At 36.1% G+C, this 26139-nt stretch overlaps 3 protein-coding genes across 3 annotated transcripts; 2 read left to right on the forward strand and 1 right to left on the reverse strand.

The window, feature by feature from the left end:
• Positions 1–2559: 2559 nt before the first annotated feature.
• On the forward strand, positions 2560–4355 carry LOC129245022 (U3 small nucleolar RNA-associated protein 18 homolog). The gene is made up of 2 exons (XM_054882971.1): positions 2560–3488; positions 3554–4355. Exons 1-2 carry the CDS (start codon positions 2685–2687, stop codon positions 4283–4285), a joined length of 1536 nt encoding a protein of 511 aa, XP_054738946.1. The 5' UTR covers positions 2560–2684; the 3' UTR covers positions 4286–4355.
• On the reverse strand, positions 4320–5766 carry LOC129245023 (nuclear pore glycoprotein p62). The gene has a single exon (XM_054882972.1). The coding sequence runs from the start codon at positions 5623–5625 to the stop codon at positions 4399–4401; it is 1227 nt and encodes a 408-aa protein (XP_054738947.1). The 5' UTR covers positions 5626–5766; the 3' UTR covers positions 4320–4398.
• Positions 5767–7196: 1430 nt separating this feature from the next.
• On the forward strand, positions 7197–24220 carry LOC129243738 (kinesin heavy chain). Its single transcript, XM_054880995.1, has 4 exons — positions 7197–7897; positions 20426–20885; positions 20964–22837; positions 22910–24220. Exons 1-4 carry the CDS (start codon positions 7751–7753, stop codon positions 23351–23353), a joined length of 2925 nt encoding a protein of 974 aa, XP_054736970.1. The 5' UTR covers positions 7197–7750; the 3' UTR covers positions 23354–24220.
• The last annotated feature ends 1919 nt before the right edge of the window (positions 24221–26139 follow it).

Consider the following 26139-nt stretch of genomic DNA (forward strand, 5'->3'; position numbering starts at 1 on the left):
ATTCAATTTTTCCCAATTTTTTATATTCAGATAATTGTTGCGTTTTTTTTTTTTTTTGTTTTCTAAATTGGAGATATAATTTCCATTCAAATATCATATTGTAAATATTATTCCTTTTCATAACAGCAAACTTTTTTACTCTAAATTATCTCCTGTTTATTTTGTCAGTTATCACATCTATAATTTTGATTGTTTTCTTAATTCATTGTTATTCGTATTTATGCAATCAATCCAAAAATGTACAGAACCTTCAATATACTCTTAAATAGAATTCGTAAAGAACAAAACAAAAATAGTATTTTTAAGAGATTTTGTAGGCAATAAAATAGTTATTAAAAAAATGCGTCTTTTTATTAATTTGAAGCGGAAAGTGAGTATATGGATAAAATCAATAATTTAATACATAACCATTTGCCCCTATAACAAACCATTTTAGTTTTTGGGTACTGAATAAAAATTATTTTAATTATATTACTCATAACAATGCCTAGAGGTCGAAATAGATCTTATATTAAAACTCAAATTCAGAAATTAAACAAATATTCCCTCCTTAGGAAAGATTTTCTATGATGTTGAAGGGCAAGCGAATAAAATACTCGTGTGAGAAGTAGTAATTTTATGAAAATGATAATTATATGACAGAATTTCATGTAAATTTTTTGGCGAATTCAGAATTGATTATTTGATTAACCTCTGACCGGCTATTAAGGTTTTTCAGTACTAGTTGTACTTTGCCGAGTTTATATTCAATGCTGCCAATACTCTTTTACTGATATTCGAAACAGGCGTTTTCGATTCGCCGATACTCTGCTCGTTTGACGAATGATTTGCATGTGAAAGTCATAAAAAGTTATCGAGCAAGAGTCGCCACTAGCTCAATATGTTCAATGCTACCAACGTTTTTTTTTTTTTTTTTTTTTTTGATATTAGGCAAATTTAATAAGACCCCCGTTCAAACAAGGCAATTTTGTTCATTGACCTCGTAGCTTGTGGAAGAGAGAATATAAGGAGAATATAATATATAAGAATATAACGTGTGTTCTCGTTCTTCTCAATGTTGTTGCTGGCTGTAGACACGAAAACAATTGCAATCAACGGAGTTGCGTGCGTGAACCCGACGGTTTGCTCCAGAAGAGAATTCGCAAAGTTAAACCAACAAAAGTTTCCCTGTAAAAGCCTCCATGTAAGTGAGTTCTCCGTTCCGTAGTATCGTAGATTTTATCGTGGGATTTTGGATAACTTCCGTAGAATCGTGTCAGCTGATTGCTCTCTCACCACACGGTGCTGCCAATCATTTACAAAATAAACTAAGAAAAATTTTAGTTTTTATTAAAATAACTTAAAAACATTGTTGAATAATGTTAGTTATAGATAAATGAACTATTTGCATTTGTTGGTTTTTGACTTTGGCATATTATACAATGAAAAGTTATAACTGATAACGCGGATATGTGTAAAAGTGTATATGCATTGTGTCGGTACAAACAAAAACAAGCACACACAAACTGATTTATTGAGTAAATATGTAACTAAAAAAATGCAGTTGTTTTCTATGGGATAAGTTTTGCTCAATTTTGTGTATCCTACGGGCAGCGGAAAGGGACTACTGCATTGGTGAGTGTGAGCACCATAAAGTTTGATGAACAGTAATCACTAAGTGCTATTTTCCAGCGTTGCCAACGTATTTTTCTTTGCACGGTGTATGAATGGTTATGAGTTTAAAATATGTACAAAGTTCTTTTAAAAAGTACCTAATGGACTTAACATTAATTTAAATGACAAGTTTATACTGAATAGCAGCATTAACGAAAGTCGAAGATGTGAGATCATATTATTATATAAATGATAGGTCATTGATAGATTTAAAAAGGTTTGCAGAATTCATTGCCATAAGTTTTGAAAATAGTTTTAATTAGAAAAAAATTCGAAATCGGGCAGAGCGAATTATCTCACCGCTCTGGAACTTAGTGCTTAAACACATTTGACGCGCCGGGCTACGACCACGCAATTGGAGCATCTAATTTACATTAGTTTTGCCCATGTCGTCGGCTACGAGGATAATAAATAGAATGCAAGGTTCGGCCATCTGAGAGATTCTTTGTGGGAGTAACTTTGCCTGCTACGTCATGGGGGTTTTGGCAACAGATTTGTGCCCGCTCATATCATAGGTATTCGTACGCTCTTCTGAGCAGCGCCTTCGTTGATCTTTTCTTATATTACCCACACGATTTGAGGTTTTGCCGACCTTTATCGTAAACGGACCGTCGTTATAACCCCAGTTGCGTGAGCAAGTCAGGTGATTCCTTCAAATTCGCTGAAAGCGGAGTAACGGTTTGATATTGGCCAATTTTTGCATTCTGAACGTCGTAGTCGGCCTAGCGGCCTTACTAATTTCTTCAAATAAAAATTTTGCTTTTAATAAATTTTTTCCCAAACACAAATATCGACTGGCGGGCACGAAAAAAAGAATAGAAAAAGAGCAATGGCAGTACTTTCCCTAATTGTATGTACCAATATAATCGACATCACTGTAATTTGAAATCCACAAGATCTACACACGTGTGTGTAAAAAATTCCAACTGTCAAAAATACAAAACAAATGTATTGCCGTACAAGTTTTGCAAATAATATCGACGCATTATTATAATTATATTTGCTTTTAAAAGTATAGGAATACAAATAAAATGAGTGACAGTGAAAACGAAAGCATTAAGGATCTGCTCGAATGTGCTGAAGAGTATGAAAATTTGATGCAGGAAAAATTGAAAGCTAGTGGCAAAAGGGATGATAGGGCATCAGCTGCAGTTGCTGTGAAAAACAAGGAACATAAAAGCAACAATGATATTCAGGAGATACCCATGGAAAAAGTTATATTTGGTGATAAGAAGAATTTGTTAAAAAATTTTGCGGCTGCCGTAGGTGAAGCCAAAAACCTAAAACAGATCAAAGAAGAGGTGAGCGGTGGCGAGAACGACGACCGCAATGAGACAAAGAAGCGTAAGCCCGCCTGGACGGACGCAGATGATACAGATATTACTATAGGCGATGTAAAACGGCGAACGCGGTTCTCTGGACCACAAGACCATTTGCGAAAGGACAAATCTTACACGGAGTATCTCACATCACGATATGTGCGCACAGTAGCCCAACCTAATTGGGCGTCACTAGATCACAAGAAAGAATTTGGTGATTCTGGAGAAGAAGCACTTCTACAAACTGTAGGTTTTGTAGCAAAGCCAGATAGAAGTACTTTGTTGCCAACTCATTTAAAATTCAAAGGATTGAAAGATTTAAACCGTGCCACTTATGCAGAAGGAGCTATAACTAGCATACAATTTATACCTAAAAGCACAGCAACTCTTGTAGCTGGACTGAAGGGCATAGCCACTATTTATAGCATTGACGGTTACCAGAATGAAAAATTGCATAGCATCCGCTTTAAAAAATTCCCCATCATGTGTGCTCGTTTGAAACCATGTGGTACAAAGGTTCGGATATTTCTAAAAAAAGTGTAAACTTATTTACTATACAATTTTTCCCCTATTTTTTGCAGGCTATTTTTGGTTCCTCAAGACGGAAATACTTCGTTTACGATCTGCTGACGGCGCAGGAAACGAGCTATAACCTGCCAAATGATATCACTATAATGCGCAACTTCAGAGTGTCTTCATGTGGACGCTACATGGCCGTCGCTGGTCGTTTCGGCAACTTGCATCTATTTGATGCCGCCTCTCAAGAGCTTATACACTCATTCAAACAGGAGGAGGATGTAGCGTCCATATGCTTTACTGCAGACTCCAAAAGCATCATATGCAGCTCGCTGTCTTCTAAGATTAACATTTTTTCTTTACCAATGCAGCGTTTGGCGCATAGTTTTATTGATGATGGATGCTTGAATGGCAGTGCAATGGATCTATCAGTAGATCAACGCCTCCTCGCAACTGGTAGTATGGAAGGTGTGGTTAACGTTTACGACTTCCAAAAAGTGCAAACATCAGCTACGCCGCAGCCAACAAAGACGTTCCTGAACTTGCGAACTAGCATTTCTGATGTAAAATTCAACAACACTGCCGAAATTTTGGCCATGAGTTCAGCTGAAGTACCTTCTGCCGTAAAGTTGGCACATTTCCCAAGCGCAACAGTTTTCTCCAATTTCCCGTCAGAGAAAATCAAAATTGGTGAAACCCGCGTTGTCGAATTTTCTCCCAACAGCGGATATTTAGCTTTGGGCAGCACTCGGAAAGAAGTGAATTTTTTGCGGCTTAAACATTATAAATATTACTAATATAATTTAAAAAAAAAGGTCATGGGAAATGAAATTAAAGTTTGTAAAAAAGTGTATTTTAACAAACATGTATATTAAAAAAGAAATTATAATTTTCCATCACACATCATTATTTAATTGTAATAAGCTGATCGGAAAGAACGTTCCGACTCGCGCTTAAATGATTCGTGCATCTTTGTAATGTCATCAAGTTTATTAGAAATATTTGTTGCAGATGACTCGATCCATTGTAGTGAGCTCATATGCGCGTTCAATATTTTGCCAATTTGTATAATAGGATCCGTACTGTCTTGACCCTTATTGGCCTCATTCAGACTGTCGATGATTTCTTTAAGATCCTCTGACATTTGCTTTAGCTGTGTGTCCAAGTTTTCCACCAAAAGATATGTCTGACTGCGCTCCACATCAACTTGCGGCAATTTCAGGAATTCTTTTTGCAGCGGTACAATACTTTCCTCTAGTTCCTTGTGTTGAGTTGCTATGAATTCCAGCTCCTGTTCCAATGTTTGCTGATCCGACTTAACTTTTTGCACAGCGTCATTTAACTCGAGTATTTTATGGTTGTTGCCTATAAGAATTTTATCCCATGCATTTATTTGCGTAGCCTGGTCAGCAAACACTTTTTCTTGCTCCTCTAACTCTAAAGTCCATTTATTAATATGTTCTTCCAACTGATTATATGATAGTTGTGAAGCATTTGCCACAGCCGCTGAATCCGTCGTCTTTGTTGCCGTACTAAGATTTGCAAAACCGCCCGTGGCGGGAGCAGTTGACGTACTTATTGCACCAAGGGCCGGTAGAGATGCAGAAGTGGTCTTAGCAGTTGCCAATTGGAATGCTGGCGCTGCGGTTGTTGGTACCGAGGTTGTACTCGCACCTGCTATTGATGCTGCAGTTGCTGTAGTGCCGAAATTAAAGCCGGTCGTGGTAGTAGTGGTTGTAACGGCTGGCGCACCAAATCCAAAACCTCCCGAAGTAGTTGTAGGAGCAATGGCAGTTGGTGCAACAGCAGCGGAGTTTGCGGTTGGTGTCCCAAACGAAAAACCTGCAGATGTGACAGCAGCTGCGCTTGGGAGAGCTGCGGTCGCGGCACTCGAAGTGGTGGTACCAAGAAATCCGCTACCAAATCCCACAGCAGCGGGAGCAGCCATTGGAGCCGTAGTCGCAGCTGGAGCTCCAAATGTTATTGGCTTTACTGCACCTGCGTCTCCGCCACCAGTGGCGCCAAATGAAAAAGATCCTGGTTTTGCAGTAGCTGCACTACCCGCGGATGGCGCTCCCAGACCAAACGAGAAACTTGTGCTCGCGGCTGTGGTTGTTGCTGGTAATTGGAAACTCATGGAGCCTTGCACTTGGTACAAATATTATGATGTCTTAATTTATGTCTGTACAGCAAATTTTTAAACAATTAAAGCGTGTTTATAAAATTACGCACCGGCACGAAATTTTCAAAGCGAGGGATTTTTACAATGTCAATTTATGATTAGTGTGGTGTTGCCAGAATTTTTGAGTACTTCTTCCCAAGGCGAATTGAATACTGAAAGTGGCGTCCAAGCAAGACGAATTTATTTATTTAATAAATCCACATTGGGCCCAAGTTACCAAGAATGACAGAGAAGAAGATTGCACCTTTCAAACTCGCCGTGTCGTAAGAGTCCAACAGTAAAAAAAAAATAGGAAGGGGAATTACTTGTTTATGAAAAAGAGGACTAGGCAAAAGCAGTGGAAACAACCAAACGCAAGAAATTATACGCACACACGATTACTTTCTATACACGGCGCCTTCCGCATAAACACGCAGCAAACTGCCTTTGGAGGCCTTATATTCAGTTGTGCTTTAACAATTTGAAACACGGCATTTCGTTTGCATTATTTTACTTAGTTGTAATCTCACAAATCACAATATTACTAAGCCATTCACTGAATTTTCACAAACATGCAATCTCCTACTTTTGTTTGTTTTATTCCTTTGTTTTGTGTTGGAAAGAAGGCATAAGGCAAATAACTTACAGGCTTGTGAAAATTCCGCGATTCTCTTGGTAATACTAATGAAAACGAAGTGCCACGTGTTAATTGCATTATCTTTCATTCTTGCAGAGAACGTAAATTCCTGCATTTAAGTTCTCTGATCCTTGAGGCACAAGGTGAATCTGCGCTAAAATTACTGGTATGCGAATTCCGACAAGGCGAACCCACACAAGATGAATTCTGTAAAGCAGCTGATTTGTTTGTTTCTTGTTATTTTCTGGTTGGAATGTGAAAGTGCCTTACAGCTTTGTTTTTTCCTTATTTCTGTGTTTACATTCCCATTGAAATTTTGCATTCGAAAGATTAAATTGTAAAACAATATATACTTATAAATAATTCTGTTTCTGCAACAAATACATATTTTATGAATTTGCCTTAGATTTCGATTTGTGAGCATTATACAAAATCTTCACAACGAAATATAAATTTATAAGCAATGCGAATTTGAAATTCGGGAAACTTTGTGAAAGTAAAGATAAAATAATTAAAGTTAGTATATTTTGGTTCACTACATTTAATTGTCTGGCAACTGTGTTATGACAGCTGATTTTATATTGACCGTTAAGAAAAAAAAGAGACGACTGCTGTATTTAAATGCAGAGTGGAAAGGTTTACGCAAAACCGCAAACGATATCAGCGTTGCCATATTCACAGTGAACAAAAGTGGATTATTCAAGCAGCGGCGTTTTAATAGCTTTTAAGCAGATTTTATAGTTTGTGCGCAGATTATTTATTTAGAATAAATAAATATAAAGTAATATTTTAGGCAAACATATGTGGATATCATTAAATTGCCTTTAATTATATCGCCTTGAGTTAATCCCACATCTGTCCACTCTGGTGTGCTGTCAAATGCTGTCACCTTTCCAATACTCTAGGAGATGTGTATTTGTCGTCTCGTTTGCTGCTGTTCGGTTCGTTTCGGTTCGGTTCAACGAGCAAAGTGAAAATTTTTATATTTTTTAACAATAAAAAATTTGAAAAATTTTCCATAAAACCTTCAGAGCGTTGAATGAAGGTTATTCCTTGCTAACTTAAATTGCATTTTTTTGTATGGAAATCGTAACGCGTCCATTCCGTTGTGTGATTGACGTGTGAATTGCATGTGCCTGCGTCTCTGCCCAGCAGAAAAGGTCGTCGTTGAAGTCGGAGTCGTCGTCACAGTCGTTAAAGCAAAAGCAGCAATAGGGAAGTTGGAAAAAGAAAATAATTAAAAACTGGAAATAGGAAGCAGGAGTGGAAAAATAGCCAATAATTGTTCAACCAAAGGATCGTTTTCACTATAGGGATAGCGTAGAAATAAGAAAGAAAACTGCAGTGGAGCGGTGCTAATTGGAAGTGTAATTGCAGTGCAATCGAATTTGCTGCACCCTATCGATAAAATTCTTAATTCTTAAATAGTTTAACGGTCTCATCAGTACCGCTGTAGCCATCAAAATGTCTGCGGAACGAGAGATTCCAGCGGAGGACAGTATCAAAGTAGTCTGTCGTTTTCGTCCGCTCAACGACAGCGAGGAAAGGGCCGGCTCCAAATTCGTCGTGAAATTTCCTAACAGCACTGAAGAAAATTGCATTTCCATTGCGGTATGTTTATTTTTTATTTCCAAAAATTTAAAATGTAACAAAGCTGTTCGTTACAAACTGTAGTTTTACGACTTTTGTTTGCAAAATACTTACGCATATGCACCACTCCCCCAACGCACCTTAGCTGATTGGATGATGACGTCATTTTTACCCCATACTATTCCTAACAGAAATAAGATGTACAACAAAAAGCAGGAGACATCGGAAGGTTGGGTTATTATTGGGAGTTGCCACCCCACAATGTGCAATTTCATAACAATGATGATTTGTTTGATTCCTTATATTTGATTGTGATTTTATTGGTTGCTTATGAAATTTTACATTGCATGACGCTGAACAGAAATAATAACTTCAATCTTTGCTTGGTAGACTTTTTTTTTAAATAGATTGAAAACTAAATAGCTGGTTTAAATAATATAATTTGTTTCACATATTTATTCCTACCGCGGCCGCCGCATGGGTTTGTGCGTGACGACCATTCGGAATACAGAGAGAACGTAGGTTCGAATCTCGGTGAAACACCACGATTAAGACCAAGTTTTTTCGCCCTCGGCAGGGAATGGCACACCTCCGAGTATATTTCTACCATTAAAAGTATCTGCTGTTCGGAGTCCGCTTGAAACTGTGGCCCCTCCATTTGTGGAACAACTACAAGACGCACGCTTCAAATAGGACGATGAGCTCGGCCAAACTCCCAAAAAGGGTATACGCGCCAATTATATATATATATATAAATAAAATGTAAGAGCATACAAGGTTAATAGTGAAAATTAAGTTGGTTTTAGATACGGGGTTTTTTCCCCTTAATCTTGAGCAGGCAGTCCCTCAGCAGATATAAAAGCTAAACCATTTTTTGTTTTGCAGAGAACTCAATCGATTGTAAATAGGGTGTCGCACAAAGGCTCCATCTTAATAAATGATAAAATAAGTTTGTAATAAATTTCAGGACGTTAACGAGTTTTTTAAGAACTTTATTAAGCTATCAACCAATTTCTCTTGCAAAGATCAAACAATTTCAATTTATTTGGCCAAGCAGTGCCCGGTCTTAAAGCATTTTTTACAATCCAGTATTTTCTTGACGTCATTCTCGTTCAGCAATGTTTCTCAGATAGGAAATTGACCTATTTATAAAAAGCGATACTTAGTCCCGTGGTAATGTACAAAGTACTCATGTGCTGATATTCTTCAATGATTTTTGCACAACGAGGGTCAGCCACATTTTAATAACAAAAACTGGTAGTTCATTTCGCTATTGTTTTTCTATTAACTGCGTTATATTGCACCGCACACTAACCGACTTTTCACATGCCATATCAAACCTACTCACACAACACAAATCTCCCTCTGGACCCAACCTGCCGAAACAGCACGTTACCTGGGTATATCGTTAGATGATTTAGACGAAGAGGACGGCTAACTACGACGGTTTGACAGGGTTTAGTAAGCTGCAACAACAACAAGATTACCTTTTTTCATTAAGACAAAAAATGGGGTGATTTGCAAACGAATGACAGTATCACCGACGGTCCTTATAAGGCTTTAAAAAAATAAGAATATCTTTTTTAATGAAAAATTCAAAAGGAAATTGGGTTTGCAGTCACTGATTTCGGATTATTTTAATGCATTATACCTTTTACTTGTGTTTGCAGTTTCTTAAAAAAAAAAACCAAATATTCTGTACCTCGAAATCCCCATAAGTCATTGGATTATGGTAATTCGAGTTATAGGAGTTTACCTGTATATGAAAAAACTGTTAAAAATCCTAACATACATACATATGTACTTGCATATGTATATTCAAATATTCAACGGTTCGTTAAATTTATTGGTTTTAATATTAAAACAACAGGGTTTTAATTTTTAAACAAAAACATATTATTGTATTCTATTTTTTGTTTACATTTTGTTTTAATACTAATTAAAAACCGGCTTAGCAATTACTTTCAATCGAACATATTTCTCTCAGCATTCTCCTTCTAATCAATCATTCAATTCAAGTCTAAAAATCTGGAGACGAATATAAAGAAAACAAAATTGGGAAATATAGAAAACAAAACAAAAGACAACGATTCCATATTAATTTACAGCAAGTACTATAGGCTAAAACGGCCGAAATTCCGGCTGGAAAATTTTATTTCCCCATGTTTTCCACTGTGGTTACAGCCGACGACGCTGATGTGCGTCGACCGCGCATAAGCTCTACAGGGAATATAAAGACAATTTAAGTACTCGAAAAAAACAAAAAAAAAAAGATTAAAAGATACACTAAGTGTAAGCGAATGAGAACACAACGCTAAAAAGAGAAAAGCCGAAAGAAAAGTGGACTAATGCGGGCAAAGACGTAGGAAGGAAGAAAGAATTGCGCGTATCTAAACGAGTCATACACCGCTTATAGTCACCGATGCCCCGATGCCGTTGCCATCGCTGTCGTCTACGACGACGTTGTGATTCGTCGCCAGCGTCAGCGCTAACACAACCAATTCAGCCTCATACCAAGTATCGTGCCAACTTACCAGCAGCATGAACGGTGTCTATGGCGCGCGTGAGTCATGTCCATACATCATTTAGGAGCGACGAAGGCAATGAAGGCGAAGACTGCACGCGGCATTTTCATATGTGCGCCGCTGAGCAGCATGGAATGGCATGGGGGCAGTATTAACTGTCCAACACAGGCGGCAATGTTCTCCACTGTAGGAGTAGGAATGTAGCAATGTGAAAGATTCATACTAACAATATTATACTAAATGAACATGTACATATGTAAGCAAGTATATGTGTTCATCCGTGAATATGTTTGCCAATTACAGAGTAGCTATCGACAGGGCTGTGCACAAGGCAAGTATTTCGGTGCGAATGAAGCACAAGAAGTTTAATAATTTATTTAGCCCTCACAGGCACTTTTGCTGCAATACCTATATTTGTATGTTTCCTCGACTCCAGAAGCGTTAAATTGAAATGCGAAAAATACTAGTACGTACGTACTCAAGCATATTTTATTTGCATATGAACATATGTATGTATTAACACTTTTGTTGGTAATTCTCCTTTTTTCATTGAAAGAGAAAAAGCTCGAAAGTGTTTATTATCTCTCATTTTTAATGCATGCAGGTAAAAATTATGGATGAAATTTAGGTTTTCGTTACAAAATAACGGGAAACGTTTACAGAAGTTACCCGGATTTATATCCAACCAGGGATTATCACTTATACTTTTGAAACAGTGCAGTACCGAGGAGTTATGCTCGTATGTAGCGGTGATTCAACTTCCGCACTCAGGGATTTCATCAACGCCGCCAACAAAGCGTATTACGCCCACGCTCCCACGGCAGTCGGTTCTACGCTACCGGAACGACCCGGATTTATATCCGGTCAAGAAGCATTCCCCGTACATGTATAATGTTCATGGGAATGATCATGCTGCTCAAGTCCCCACTTTTATCTAAAGCTACGATCTAACTCAGAGATCGGAGACAGCTGTACGTTTTATTAAAGAGCAGCGCATAAGATGGCTAGGCCACGTGATCCGTATACCTGCTGACTGTACCCTGAAGAAAGCCTTGACAGGCAAGCTAATGGGCGTGAAGACCAAAGACAGACGTTTCCACGATAGTCGGTTCTACGTTACCGAAACGACCCGGATTTATATCCGGCCAAGGACTGTCACTCCAGCAGCATTCACCGTATGTAAGTATGGGGAATGTTTATGCTGCTACAACAACAACAACAACCAAAGGCAGACCGAGGCACCGTTGGATAGACGCAATGGAACACGATCTTAAGAAGTTGGGAATACGTAACTACATACGAAGCAACAACTCAAGATAGACCGCTTTGGAGGAGCATTTTGAAGAAAGCTTTTTTCACGTAGCCCGCGTTGTAACGCTATGAAAGAAGAAGAATGAATTATCACTTAAGCAGCATTGCTTAAAAGTTTTAAATCTTTTTAAACAGGAAAATTTAAGAAGGTTTCGAATTTGGAAATACCAATTAGAAATCCTGTATGTTCGAACTATCTCTTCCATTATAGATCATATCTTTAATCCCATATCTGCCATATCGACGAGAAGTTCGAAATGCTCTTAACTAATTCTAACATGTTTATGTTCGGTTGATTTTGGAAAGTCATCAAACTCAAGTCGCTGTTTCCATACCCCTTAATAGCTACTCATCTAATACCCCTTATCCTTTTCGTTAGATGTGGTCGAACTAGGGCCGTTCCGAAGACCTACAGTTAGGTCACCGTGATAAATAAAATATTTTACTAGTTGGCAAATTTTATTACCGAATGTTGTTACCACTTCCTGTAACCGCAACCTTAGTGAGAAAAGCTGCCAACAATGCGATAGGGTGTGGTGAAAATATTTCTTCATGTAATAGTGTAAAAGCTCAAGCCGAAATGCTCCTGTTGCCTGCTTTGGTATTCAATATGTGCAATTCAAGTAATGCCTACATATGTTATTGCAAAAGTTGTTGGAGTTTTTATTTGCTGTAACACAAATTGAGTATATATAATATAACCCTTATTTTCACCTTGTGTACTTTGTCCAAATAATTTTTGTTTAGTTAGCTATCTATCAATAATAAATAGGTATATCAAATTTTCATAATACTAAACATTTTCATGCTTTCTTCTCATTTGCTGGCTCCAATGTTTCGCCTTTTCCATGCGCTGAAAAATATGTGTTGCGTCAAATGCGGTCTGACCGATCCAACGCCTTTCATGTTGGCGCACAGCGCCACATATTTCTTTCTTTTGCGTCTCGCTGCACGAATAACAACGGTTTCGTGGATTTTTATTCATACAAGTATGTTTGTTTGATTTCTAGATGTACAGTTGTACGATTGTGGGTTTGGCAAACTAAACCGTCTGAGCAGGCAACTATACATACATACATACATCTACATACGAATAAATACAGCTAGACAATTCGCTAATAAACCTACATAGTAAACTTTCATATGCATCTACCACCAAGAAGCGATTGCCAATTACGAAAATGGCAATTAAACTCCAACGTCCATTACCGACTGACTGGAGTGCACTCGACGCTGACGGACTAACTGACTACCTACAGTCTTCATTGTATTATTTTTCTCAATTTTTTCGAACATTTTTCTAAGTAAACCTTAACATCTTTACTGCATAGCGTTTTTATCTGCAGCATTTGTTAAATTTTTTTTGTCGAACATAAAAGACGGAATATTTTTATTTATCATTCACACTTTGCCAACAGAAAAGTTAACATCTTTTGCTGTGATACTTTTTGCGGATTTTCTTCCGCTGCTTCTGCCTCATGAGCAGAAGCGAGCATTCTGCTGTTCATGCGTATGTAATGTTTCATGAATGATTTTAAAAATAGATTACTTGACGCTTTATTCGAACTCTCTGTGTGTCGTGCTGCTTCTTTCGCTTTTCTTCTTATTATTCACGTCTTTTCTCTCCTGGTCTTTTGTGTTTTCTTGGGAGTTTTCTTAACAACATAAAAACTTGACATCAATTTTATGTCAAACGCCGGCGGCTTAAGTGCAAGTTGTTTCCTCCTTAGCAAACTCATAAAAGTGAAAAACGTGTTGGTTTTGATGTTTACATTTTGTTCTTAAAGAGCTTAATTGCGCTCTAAATAAACGGGGATATGATGTGCAATGTATTTTTGAATTTTTTATTATTTTACTTTATTTTTAAGGACCAACTTCTTACTATTCTAAATTTTGGGTTTAAATATTAAAGTTTGGTTGAAAAGTAAGAAAGCGAAAATTAAAATAGTTAATTTTTTAATGAAGTTAGTTTTTTATCGGATATAATCTTTTTCAACTTAAATACACTTATACTAATGTTCTTCCAATAATTTTTTACCAACACTGTAATGATTTTCCGGAAGCTCTGTAAAATACTGTTCAACAGCTATTTGCTGAATTGTTTTAATTTTAATTCTTCATTTAAAATATTAACTCGTTCACTTGAGATGCCTATGGCATCAGCCGTTCTGCAATTCTTGGATTCCCACTACGTAGTTCCTTTGCCATGTTTGGGCGGTCACATTTGAACTCTGAAACCCATCGATGCATAGTTGGAAATGAAGGAGCAGAATCCTTTTAACACTTTCAACATTTTGTTTTTATGCATTTTTGTTGCTAATAAAACTTGCAAAATAAAGAATTTTACACAATGCGCGATACTTGGTTCTTTCCTTTGTAAAAAAACAGCACTGAAACATACTCGTATACTTCAAATGGCTTGTAAGCAAAGAATGAATTTACAGTCACAAATACTTTTTTTTGTGTATTCAAATAAAAGTTGAAATTTAAAGGGCCTGATAATTTTTTATTTCTCCACTGGTTAATGGGTATCGCTTTTAATGCATTTTAACCAATCTGTAAAAATATTTATAATTATTTATTGTAGTAGGCTATTGTAGTAAGTTAAATTCTTAAAAAAGAATAAACAAATAATTGGCGCGTATACTTCTGTTAGGTGTTTGGACGAGCTTCTCCTTCTACTTGTGGTGTACGCCTTGATATTGCTTCGTAAATGGAGGTACCTACAGTTTAAAGCCGACTCCGAACGGTAAATGGGTTTTTATGAGGAACATTTTCATGGCAGAAATACACTCGGAAGCTTGCCATTGCCTGCCGAGGGCCGACCACTATTAGAAAAAAGTTAAACTCTTATCGAGAATTCACCACGCCATACTCAATATGCATACAACTATGGACAGAGAAATATCACACTTCCCTACAACAATAGCAGTAAATTTTGTACAAATCCGTTCTTTTATTTCAGTAGTATCAAAAAATAATAATAATAATTCAATATCGACACTGAAAAGGAGCTAGAAAAATCGGTTTTTATCATATTCTGCACTGGACACTGAAATAGCGCGCTTTAATCTCCTGTAAGAAAATCACAAATTAATATAGTTATTTCAAATTGGCTAAAATTGTTTATTAATTTTTTATCTGATTAGTATTTTGTTAAGCATCCATTTTTTTTAAAACTGCTTCACACCTGGAAGGTATATTTTCTATTAACTTTTGACATCTCTCCAAAGACATAGAGTTTCAAGTTTCATGTAATCCTTGCCATAGTTCATTGGCATTTCTAATTTTTATTTTTTGCCCAACTTTAACCTTAATATCGTTCCATAGATGTTCTATGCGATTAAGGTCGGGGCCTTATGCTCGCCGTTCCAGAACTGGAATTTATTCTCATTATTGCTCCAACTCCATTCCAAGAAAATGATACCTAAACTTTCAAGTTACCCTCACCGTGTTTTACGATTTTTTTTTGTACCAGGGATTGTACTCTTGGTTTTTCCGTGAACAAAAGTCTTCCCGATCAGGATGATTGATTAATTTTTTTATTTTTTTTTCAAAATTTTACGTCTTTGCTTCTATGGGCATTCACGAAAAACAAACATGCCTTGTTATCTCTTTTCGACAGTAGCAGTTTTTTTCTGCTGACGCGCCTATACAGTTTATTTTCATTAAATCTCCATCGCACAAGTATGTTTAATATATTCGGGCTATATTTCTCATTTATTTTCAGCGTTATTGAAAGGACTTAAAAGGGTTACGCTTACTTTTCTTAACAATCTCCTTGTCCTGCTGAAATGAACCCGTGAAACACCAAAATGAAAAAAAAAAATATTTTTCTAATAGCGGTCGCCCTTCAGCAAGTAATGGCAAACCTCCGATTGTATTTCTGCCATGAAAAAACGCGGTTTGGTCGAGCTCCTCCTTCAATTTATGGTGTACGTCTTGAAATTTTTCCATAAATGGAGATACCTACAGTTTTAAATCGACTCCGAACGGCAGATATACATATATTTATACAATAACTTATATGTATATACCTATAAATATATCTATAAGAATTTACCGAAAAAATGTGCTGTAATTATCTTAGCTAATGATTGAAATAGAACTGTGCTATTTCGTTGGCCAACTTAATAATATGCATTTCGAGTGAAACATGGCAAAAAGAAACATTAAAAAAGTTAACGGGACTTATTGTCCGATGTTAGAGAGAAGTGATTCACAGCATAACATTGGCATAAAAATATGTACGAATACCTTCTACCTGTTCCGCTTGTCAACGAGCCGACAGGACTCCAACCATTTCTTTACTTGTTCTCAAAGCAACTTTTCCTACACCCTTTTACCTTTATTCTGATTTCATAGAAAAGGCTGTTTGTTGTTATTTAGCAATTTATTTTTATTTTCGTTTTCTTTCATATAAAAAAATTCAGTCATGTACTTTGTATGGAAGAAAAGGCGTGACACTTCAGCGAATAAAAAATGTCAAAAAATAACGGTATTTTGCACTCACTTGAATTGTACGCATTTTCATACCAAAAAAACAAGCGCACAAATTTTACATACCAAAAAAGAGAAAGTTTTAATGAAATTAAAAGAAAAATTTTTTAATTTTGTGGAAAATTTGATGTTTTTGTACAAAGTGTTGCATTTTAAATTTTGCAACGCATTAGTAGTGGTTAGGGCAAGTAGTATGAATATATTAAAATTAATTTCCATAAATGGGTGTGTGCAGCTCAGACGAAATCTATCGGCTATAAGCTTCAGAATAAACAAATGTTTGCACTTTAAAACGCGTGCATTTCGTCGTTGTATATATGTCTGCTTATTTCAATATAATCTACATTTTTTTCTAATCAAAATATTATTACTGGATTGTACATACAACATACATATGTACATACATACACTAAATAATAGAAAAAAAAATTCTTAAAAATTAATTCATGACTATAACGATTCAGACATTGCAAATTGCGCAAAAAGAACAGCTTTTTGCATATTGCTCTGATGAGCGTAAATTTCTCGCACTTTACAACAACAATTGAAAATGTATATTAAAATAATAGCAACAACAAACTAGTGGAAAGTCTCAAGCACATTTTCACAACCGCGTACTTTTCTTTCCTTGCTGTCATTGAATTTTTGAGTCATTGTTTTACTTCAGCTGAAAAATATTTCCTACCATTGCTCATACATTTGTCTAGTTTTTCGTCTTATTTTTATTTTTGGAATTTGGTTCTTAATTTTTCTTTCTTGCATTCATTTGCATTATTTATGAAACTCTCCTAAAACGTTGAGTGGTTGTTGAATGGTGAAGTGTGAAGTAAAGTTGTTTCCACTCGTTTCTATCTTCATAAAATTTTAGGGTTAGTAGATTAAATAGGGTCAAGCTTTTTATTTGATTTCAACGACTTTCGAAATTACTTTTTAAAATTAATGTATAGAATAAGATGCTGTAGTTTATAAGAAACGGTCTACTGGTTCAAAATATATCAACATTTCGTAGCGGGCGTTTTTTTCGACGCAGTGTTTATAATATTCGGTTCCGCCCGAATTATAATGAGTAATAAGAACTGCACAGCATAGCAAAGTTATCGTTACACTTGCTTTAATTATATGTGCATGTGTGTGTGAAATTATCACACAATTCCTAAAAAATCTCCTGGATACTTGCTTACTATTACTTCTTCGCTTGCGATCGCTTGAATCTGTGAGAACATGACTCGGCTTTTTTTATATTTATGATCTAAGTTATGAGAGCACAATACAGCCGATTTTTTGTGTGTACATTTCAATCACATAAATGCTCTCGGTATACGTAGATGAGTCAAACATTGATGACCAACACAGGGCGGCGTAACGACCTATTCAATTACTACCAACTTAATTGAACTTAAGCTAATTTGTTTTAAGTTTTAAATACTCGTATAATGTTGTTGATGTTCTGAAAGCTCCACACTTTCTCTCAAATCGTGCAAATGCTGCATTTATCAGCGGGAGACTTTGGTAGTTGCTTTTGTTATCATCGCATTTTCTCATGCACTATCATTTTTTATTTTGACTTTCTATCTGCTGCATAATATGTTACTTTTTCACATCACCACATGTATAATAATTTGATATTGGCTATTGTGCTTTTTAGTCCATATTCCCGTTTAAGGGGTAAATATTGATTTTTTCTAACATCATCGCAATTAATTTGTACAACGTTTTGTTATTTATTTTTACATAAATATATAGTATATATATAATATCATTATATGTTTAGTTTTTTCTCATCGCCGGTAATCTGTTGTGAAATTTTCCTTGGCAAGCGGCCAATATGTGAGTGCGTTTCAAGTTCTACTCGTACTCGTTGCCAATCAACTGCCGGTTAGCCTAACTAATGTATTTGCCCCAAATTTAAGGTTCCCCTTTCACGGCGGTCTCTTTGGTACGAAGTAGTCAGGTACCAAGTCGTTAGCGCATAAGTAAATATTCGTAATACAGCAACAAGAAAATGATTATGTGATTGATGGCATATCGAATAGAAGATAGTAAAATGAAATGCGAACGTTTACTAAAACAAATGAAAACAATATTCTGTTCATGCGTTAAAGCTTTATGGATTTGAAAAACCCTCAATGACTTTAAAAGCAACACAAATGTAACCAAGCTATTACTCAAATTTATATACGCCCGTCGTTCAACCCATTTTATTATTCCACTTACTTGTATGTGAGGGCTTGGTATTCACTGAAAAGTAGGTCAGCAGGATGCATTCGTTTGCAAAGAAAAAAACAACAACAACAACGACATTGTGCCAAACAACCCACCGTGGCATGTGCACATCGGAATTTGATGGAACTTTTGCGTTTATTTTTGTAGCTGCACATCTGTCAGGATGTTTGATTGCACACACATATCCGTAACTAGAAGATCAACAGAAAACTGTTGATAAATATAAAACAGATTGTCTATTGCTGAGCCATGTTGGTGTAGCAATTGGCAGTTAAACGAAAATATATAGTATGTGGTAAAATAATTTGAGTAATTACCCAACTGGAAAATACCGATTAAAAACATCAGAGCGGTTGAGATTGTTAGCGTTGAAGAAATGCGAAAAATACGAATATATTTACAACCATGGGTCGATTCGCTGGGATGCATGTCATACTTCGTCCCCTTAGTATTAAAATAGCCTATAAATTTTTTGATGCTTTGAGAAAATGAATTTCAAACTTTTTGTCGAAAGTAGCTCACACTCAAATCTCGTTATGTCTGTAAATATTTATTATTTTTTGACTGACGTTTTGACCCACTTTGTGGAACTAGAATTTGATAAAATTTTGACCACATATAAAATCGACGATGGAGAATCCAAAAATTCAATAAAAAAATAATAGCCTATGAGCACATAGGCTATTGTTATACTAAGGGGACGACTTGTCCTAAGCACGATTACATCATGCCTCTATAAATTTTTCTCATATGCACCCTGTTGCAAAACTATAAACACAACACTTAATTTTGTATAATAAATATAATAAATGCAGTTCATGCTGCACCGCAAAGTTTCAAACTCAGTACAAAATTTCATCAAAACATTCACCTTCTTAACCAGAATTTTCAGAGCTTTATTATAACAAAGTGCAAGTCTTTAGCGACTACAAAATACCGTTGATTTTTTTGTTTATGGTGGTAGGCTTTTTCTTCCATATACAAAGAAACCAGTTATGCACTCACTATCTTTCACTAAAATTGGCAAATAAAGAATTGACAGATATATGTACCAACGTAGAAAAATTGATTTCAGAGTAAACCCGTTCTATTAGTTTATCATGGAATAATTACCCCTCTGCGACTTGCTGTAGAATAAAAACCTCTTCTCTCTCAAAGAGAAATACATATTTCTAAAATCGAAGTCAAAATTTGCGAAAAACGGCAAGTTTCATGAACAGCTGATTGACTGCTTTTTAACATCTTTGGGGAATTTACTAAAGAAAATTTGCAAAAATCAAGAATTTGTGTTCCCGACATCGTGGACAAAAATTATCTTTACTTCTTGCTTATTTATTTATTTCGCTTCAAGAATTAGCTGTTCCTCCTCAAAATTGAATGTCGCTTTGCTTCTCCACTTTTTTCTATGTTTTTGGGTACTTGAGTACCAAATGCGGATAATTCGTGATAATTAGTACAAGAAATTATATGTACTATCAATAAAATGTTTGGGTCGAAACGGATTTTTTTCTGCAAAGAGGGCATAGAATACTGCCGCCGTGTTTTGTATTCATCTTTGCACCTGCTTGAAGAAATCCGGCTCATACTGGTTTTGCAGGACCGGCTGACGTGGGAACGGTGAAATTTTATAATAGATTGATGGACGGACAACAGTTTTTTTTTCAGATGGCAATGCTTCGCTACATTAGCATTACCACTAACAATGCAAATGAGTAAATTTTACAGTTTTGGCCATATTGGATCATTATTTTATTTAATTCTGCTTCAATATTTTAAGAGAAAAGTTTCGGGCATGATTTTTTAAAATTAGTTTCACCCTCCAAGTAGTGGACGACCGATGTTAGCTGAAGTTGATTTGACACTGACAACTTAGCTCTATGAAATATTTGTATTAAATTCCTTGTATTACATATCAATTATGGAATATTTAAATTAGATACATCTTCATTCAAAATTAAATGATTTCTAATTCTTTGATTCTTTTTTATAGGGCAAAGTATATTTGTTCGACAAAGTCTTCAAGCCAAATGCATCCCAAGAGAAAGTGTACAATGAAGCCGCAAAGTCTATTGTCACAGATGTTCTGGCCGGTTACAACGGTACGATTTTTGCCTACGGTCAGACATCTTCCGGTAAGACACACACCATGGAGGGTGTTATCGGTGATCCTGTCAAGCAAGGTATCATACCGCGTATAGTCAACGATATCTTCAATCACATCTACACAATGGAGATGAACCTCGAGTTTCACATTAAGGTCTCATACTATGAAATTTATATGGATAAGATTCGTGATTTGCTTGATGTCTCGAAAGTTAATCTGAGCGTGCACGAGGACAAGAATCGTGTGCCGTACGTTAAAGGCGCTACAGAACGTTTTGTGTCGTCACCTGAAGATGTATTCGAGGTGATTGAGGAGGGAAAATCGAATCGGCACATTGCTGTGACAAGTAAGTCTAGTTTAGCGTTGTTTTTATGAGTCCAAGATTTTCAGTTTATTTCTCTATGCAATTTCTTTTGGTTTGCAGACATGAATGAACATTCTTCACGTTCGCATTCAGTATTTTTAATTAATGTAAAACAAGAGAACTTGGAGAATCAAAAGAAGCTATCCGGCAAATTGTATCTTGTGGATTTGGCTGGTTCGGAGAAAGTATCAAAAACTGGTGCCGAAGGTACTGTACTCGATGAAGCCAAAAACATCAACAAGTCATTGTCCGCCTTGGGTAATGTGATTTCCGCACTGGCGGACGGTAATAAGACGCACATACCGTATCGTGATTCGAAGTTGACGCGTATCTTGCAAGAGTCTTTGGGTGGTAATGCACGCACCACAATTGTGATTTGTTGTTCGCCAGCTAGTTTTAATGAGGCTGAAACCAAATCGACATTAGAGTTCGGTCGACGCGCCAAGACCGTGAAGAATGTGGTATGTGTCAACGAGGAACTTACTGCTGAAGAATGGAAACGACGATATGAGAAGGAGAAGGAAAAAAATGCACGCCTCAAGGGTAAGATTGAGAAGCTGGAATTGGAGTTGGCTCGCTGGCGCGCCGGTGAAACGGTTAATGCCGAAGAGCAGGTCAACGTAGATGACGTCATGGAGGCGAGTACACCCAATTTGGAAGTTGAGACTCCTGCGCCCGCTGCTGGTCCAGTACCTGCCACTCCAGCTGCCGGTCTTATGGTGGGCTCAATCAGCAGCGATGAGCGTACACGTCTGGAAGCTGAACGTGAACGCCTCTACCAGCAGTTGGATGAGAAAGATGAAGAAATTAATCAGCAGAGCCAGTATGTGGAGAATCTGAAGGATCAGATTTTAGAGCAGGAAGAACTCATTGCGAATGCACGCCGGGAATACGAGGCACTGCAGTCGGAAATGGCACGCATTCAACAGGAAAACGAATCGGCCAAGGAAGAAGTGAAAGAAGTTCTACAAGCACTCGAGGAGTTGGCTGTTAACTATGACCAGAAGTCGCAGGAAATTGACACCAAAAACAAGGATATCGATGCCCTGAACGAGGAATTGCAACAAAAGCAGACACTACTCAATACGACTACATCAGAGCTGCAGCAACTGAAGGATATGTCATCGCATCAGAAGAAACGCATCAATGAGATGTTGACCAATCTTTTGCGTGATCTAGCCGAAGTTGGACAGGCATTGGCCACAAGTGACTCTGGCGTCGATATGAAGATGAACAGTGTTACCGGTGCGGGCGATGCGACTAAGGTAGAGGAAGACTTCACCATGGCGCGCCTATACATTAGTAAAATGAAGACAGAGGCGAAGAATATGGCCCAGCGTTGTGTCAACATGGAAACGCAGCAGGTGGACTCGAATAAGAAATTGTCCGAGTACGAAAAAGACCTGGGTGAATACCGTCTATTGATCTCACAACATGAGGCACGCATGAAGTCGCTGCAAGAATCAATGCGAGAGGCTGAAAACAAGAAGCGTACACTTGAAGAACAAATTGATTCGCTGCGTGAGGAATGCGCCAAACTGAAGGCAGCCGAGCATGTGTCCGCTGTGAACGCTGAAGAGAAACAAAAAGCGGAGGAGCTACGTTCCATGTTTGATTCGCAAATGGATGAGCTGCGTGAAGCGCACACCAGACAAGTGTCCGAATTGCGTGATGAGATACTGGCCAAGCAGCATGAGATGAGCGAGATGAAGGATGTATACCAAAAATTGATCTTGGCACACCAGCAGATGACAGCTGACTATGAGAAATTGAAGCAAGAGGAAGCCGATAAATCCAATAAGCTACAGGACATCATTTTAACCAACGAGAGACGCGAACAGGCACGCAAGGACTTAAAGGGTCTCGAAGATACCGTAGCAAAGGAACTGCAGACGCTTCATAACCTCAGGAAACTCTTCGTGCAAGATTTACAGGTAAGTGTTAATGAGAAAGGAACTCACTTAAATGACATACAAAAAAAAAAAAACTAAATCACATCCATACAGGCGCGCATCAAGAAGACCGTGATCAACGAAGACAACGAAGAGGATGGCTGCTCTTTAGCACAAAAACAGAAAATCTCTTTCCTCGAAAACAATCTCGATCAGCTGACAAAGGTGCATAAGCAATTGGTGCGTGACAATGCCGATCTGCGCTGTGAACTGCCGAAGTTAGAGAAGCGACTACGCACCACTATGGAGCGTGTTAAGGCACTGGAGTCAGCGCTCAAGGAGGCGAAAGAAGGTGCGATGCGTGACCGTAAACGCTATCAATACGAAGTGGATCGCATCAAAGAAGCAGTGCGACAAAAACATCTGGGACGACGTGGTCCACAGGCACAAATCGCCAAACCCATTCGCGCCGGACAGGGCAATATTTCCATTCGCGGTGGTGGCGGCGGCAGTGCAATGGGCGGTCAATTGCCGCAAGCAAGTGCTGTTAACTCATAAAGCGAGCAATGCTACTATATTTTAACGTAATGCGTATGCTTTTAAAAAGAATTTGCAATTTTCCAATGAATGATGCAAGCAAGAAAGTGCGGGAGAGAGGAAATGCTGAAAAGAAAAAGAAGGCGGGTTAAGAGCCCGAATCGAGATAAGAGTGAAGTGGTGATGGAGGGATTAGAAGCGTTGAAATGCATTGAGGCAAGAATAGGAATGGCGAAGCAAATAACAAATGATTTAATATTTCTATTTAGAGAAAAAAATAATTATTTATTTTACATGAAAACCATAATAATTAATTGTAATACAAAAAAAGAAAAACTAATGATATAAAATATAATTTTAAACCATACAGAATATGAAGAAAATTTAAATGAAAAAAATACAAAAAAAAAATACATAGTATACAATATATACATATTTGTGAAAAATGAATATAATGTACGAACGTCACTTTTGGTTGCTACAGGAAGGGTATATTCTCCTTGTTTCCTTACTTATATTTTGTGCAATGAAAATTGTGTATTCGAAAAGGATGCTGAGCAATAAGTTTTCCAGCAAATGTGTTTCATTGCGTTTTTATTGCTTTAAATTTCAGATAATTTCAGTTCTTGTGCTCTTCTTTCAGCTCTTGGTTCGCTGCGATGAATCATCTTCTGCGCAACAGTTATATGATTAGTATTTTTTTATTTTGTTTTGTATAATGGAGTTCTTATTTGGACAGCAAAAGCATGATTTTGCCTGGTGCAAAATTTCGAAAAATGCATTTTGCTGATGAGTTTGCTGTGCTGATTATTCCATTTGTGCCTTTTGGAAATTTGCTCAATTACTAACATTTTTAAATTTGTATTAAAATTTTCTGTTTTAAATTCATTCAATTTTCGTTATTATTTTTATAAAATACGATATTGTAAATATGTATCTACTATGTAGTTTTGAATGACCTTTTTTACACTTAATGGCAACTAAAAGTGCTGGCGTGGTGATGTCTCTGAAAATTCAATTCAATTAAAGCGATGCTAAAAATACTTTGAAAAGCATCTTTGGTTGCATAGACATACATACATGCATACAAGCATAAAAGGATGGGTATGTATGATTTTAATAGTTTTTATTTAAGGGTTTCTGGTGATTAATTAGCTCAGCCAGTAAAAGAAAAAAACAAAAAACGATTTCCTTAGTTTTGCATGAAAACTGGAAATAATTGCCTTTCGCTTTTTTAAAGTAACATATTTTTATTAGAACTAATTGTGAAACGCTTTAAAAAAGATGCCGCATAACTAACTACCTTCACATATGGAAAGTAAAGCTTGTGTTAAAAACTTCGGTTTTTATGACCTATGACCTGTGTCAAAATAATTTTTTTCGATTTGAATGGGATCAGCTGATACTCAAATCGAATGAAAATATATGTAAAATTAAACGGTTTTGAGCAGATTTTTATTATTTAACTTTCTCTTATTGTTAATGAAATGTAGTTGGTTCAAAAACAAAAAAAAAACACCGCATGCTCCTATTGCATTCGTCATCTGACGACCTCGAATGATGAAATGAATTCGTTTTAAATTTTTCTTACTGTACAGTGAACTACGTAAAACAATTGTAATTAAATACCAAAAAAATATAATGTTTTTTGTTTTTTCTTCTTACGTAGTTGTCTCTTAAAACAATTGAAATTAAATACCAAAAAAATAATTTTTTTTTTACTGAGTCAACAACTTAAAACAATGGAAATTAAATACCAAAAAAATATAATTTTTTTTACTGAGTCAACAACTTAAAACAATTGAAATTAAATACCAAAAACATATAATAATTTTTTTTTTTTTTTCAAAATACATTTTTTTTTTTTTTCAAAATACAATTTTTTTTTTTTTTCAAAATACAATTTTTTTTTTACTGCGCAGCATCTTAAAACAATTAAATTTTTTAATTTATGTATATATATGTATACAACTTTTTACCTTGCTTCATTTGCTTTCTAAATTCGAAATCTTTTTCTTATGGTACATTTTTGAGAAAGGAAAAGTTGAAAACACAGCAAGCAGAAATTCAGAGTATAACAATACTTTTTCCACTGAATTTACTAATCAAAAAGAAAAAAATTCAAAATTAAATATATGAATCTAATTTTTTTATATAAAATTTTAATAAAAATGGCAAAAAAATAATACTAAACCAAAAGCATATAAAAAAAATTACTGAATTTTTTCACAAAAAAAAAACATCAAAGAAAACTTAAAAAAAAAATTGAAAGTAAAGTAGCGATCATAGTTTCAAATAAAAAACTATAATTCCACAAATTGAAAAAAAAAAATTATAATAAACAAAAGTTTGCGCGTGTCCACGCTCTGCTTTAATTTTTGCGAATTCTGCATTGTATTATATTGGAAGTTCGGTAAGGAAAATTATAGTACATCACGTATTTGAATGGGTAAACAATTTTAATAAAGTAGTTTGAAAAAAGACGAATATTTATGCAAATTCAACTTATCTAAATTATGCCAGCAGCGTTAAGATGCAATGTGCTTTCATATAAATTTACTCAACGCCACGTTGTATTAATTCAATATTTAGTAAAATAAGTAAATATGCGCGATGGGAGATGGGAGAGTTATGGCACAGAATCCGGAACACCCGTTGCCTTCCCACACTGGCGACGGCGTGTTTTGCACAATGTTTTTGCTATATTATAACAAAAAATAATATAATAATAATTAACTAAAAATGACCAAGCGTTTCTCAGAAGGAATGCATAAAAAATATTACAAAAAAAGAAAAAAAAAATTAAC

Source organism: Anastrepha obliqua, chromosome 4, assembly GCF_027943255.1.
Source record: "Anastrepha obliqua isolate idAnaObli1 chromosome 4, idAnaObli1_1.0, whole genome shotgun sequence".
Classification (NCBI taxonomy): Eukaryota; Metazoa; Arthropoda; class Insecta; order Diptera; family Tephritidae; genus Anastrepha; species Anastrepha obliqua.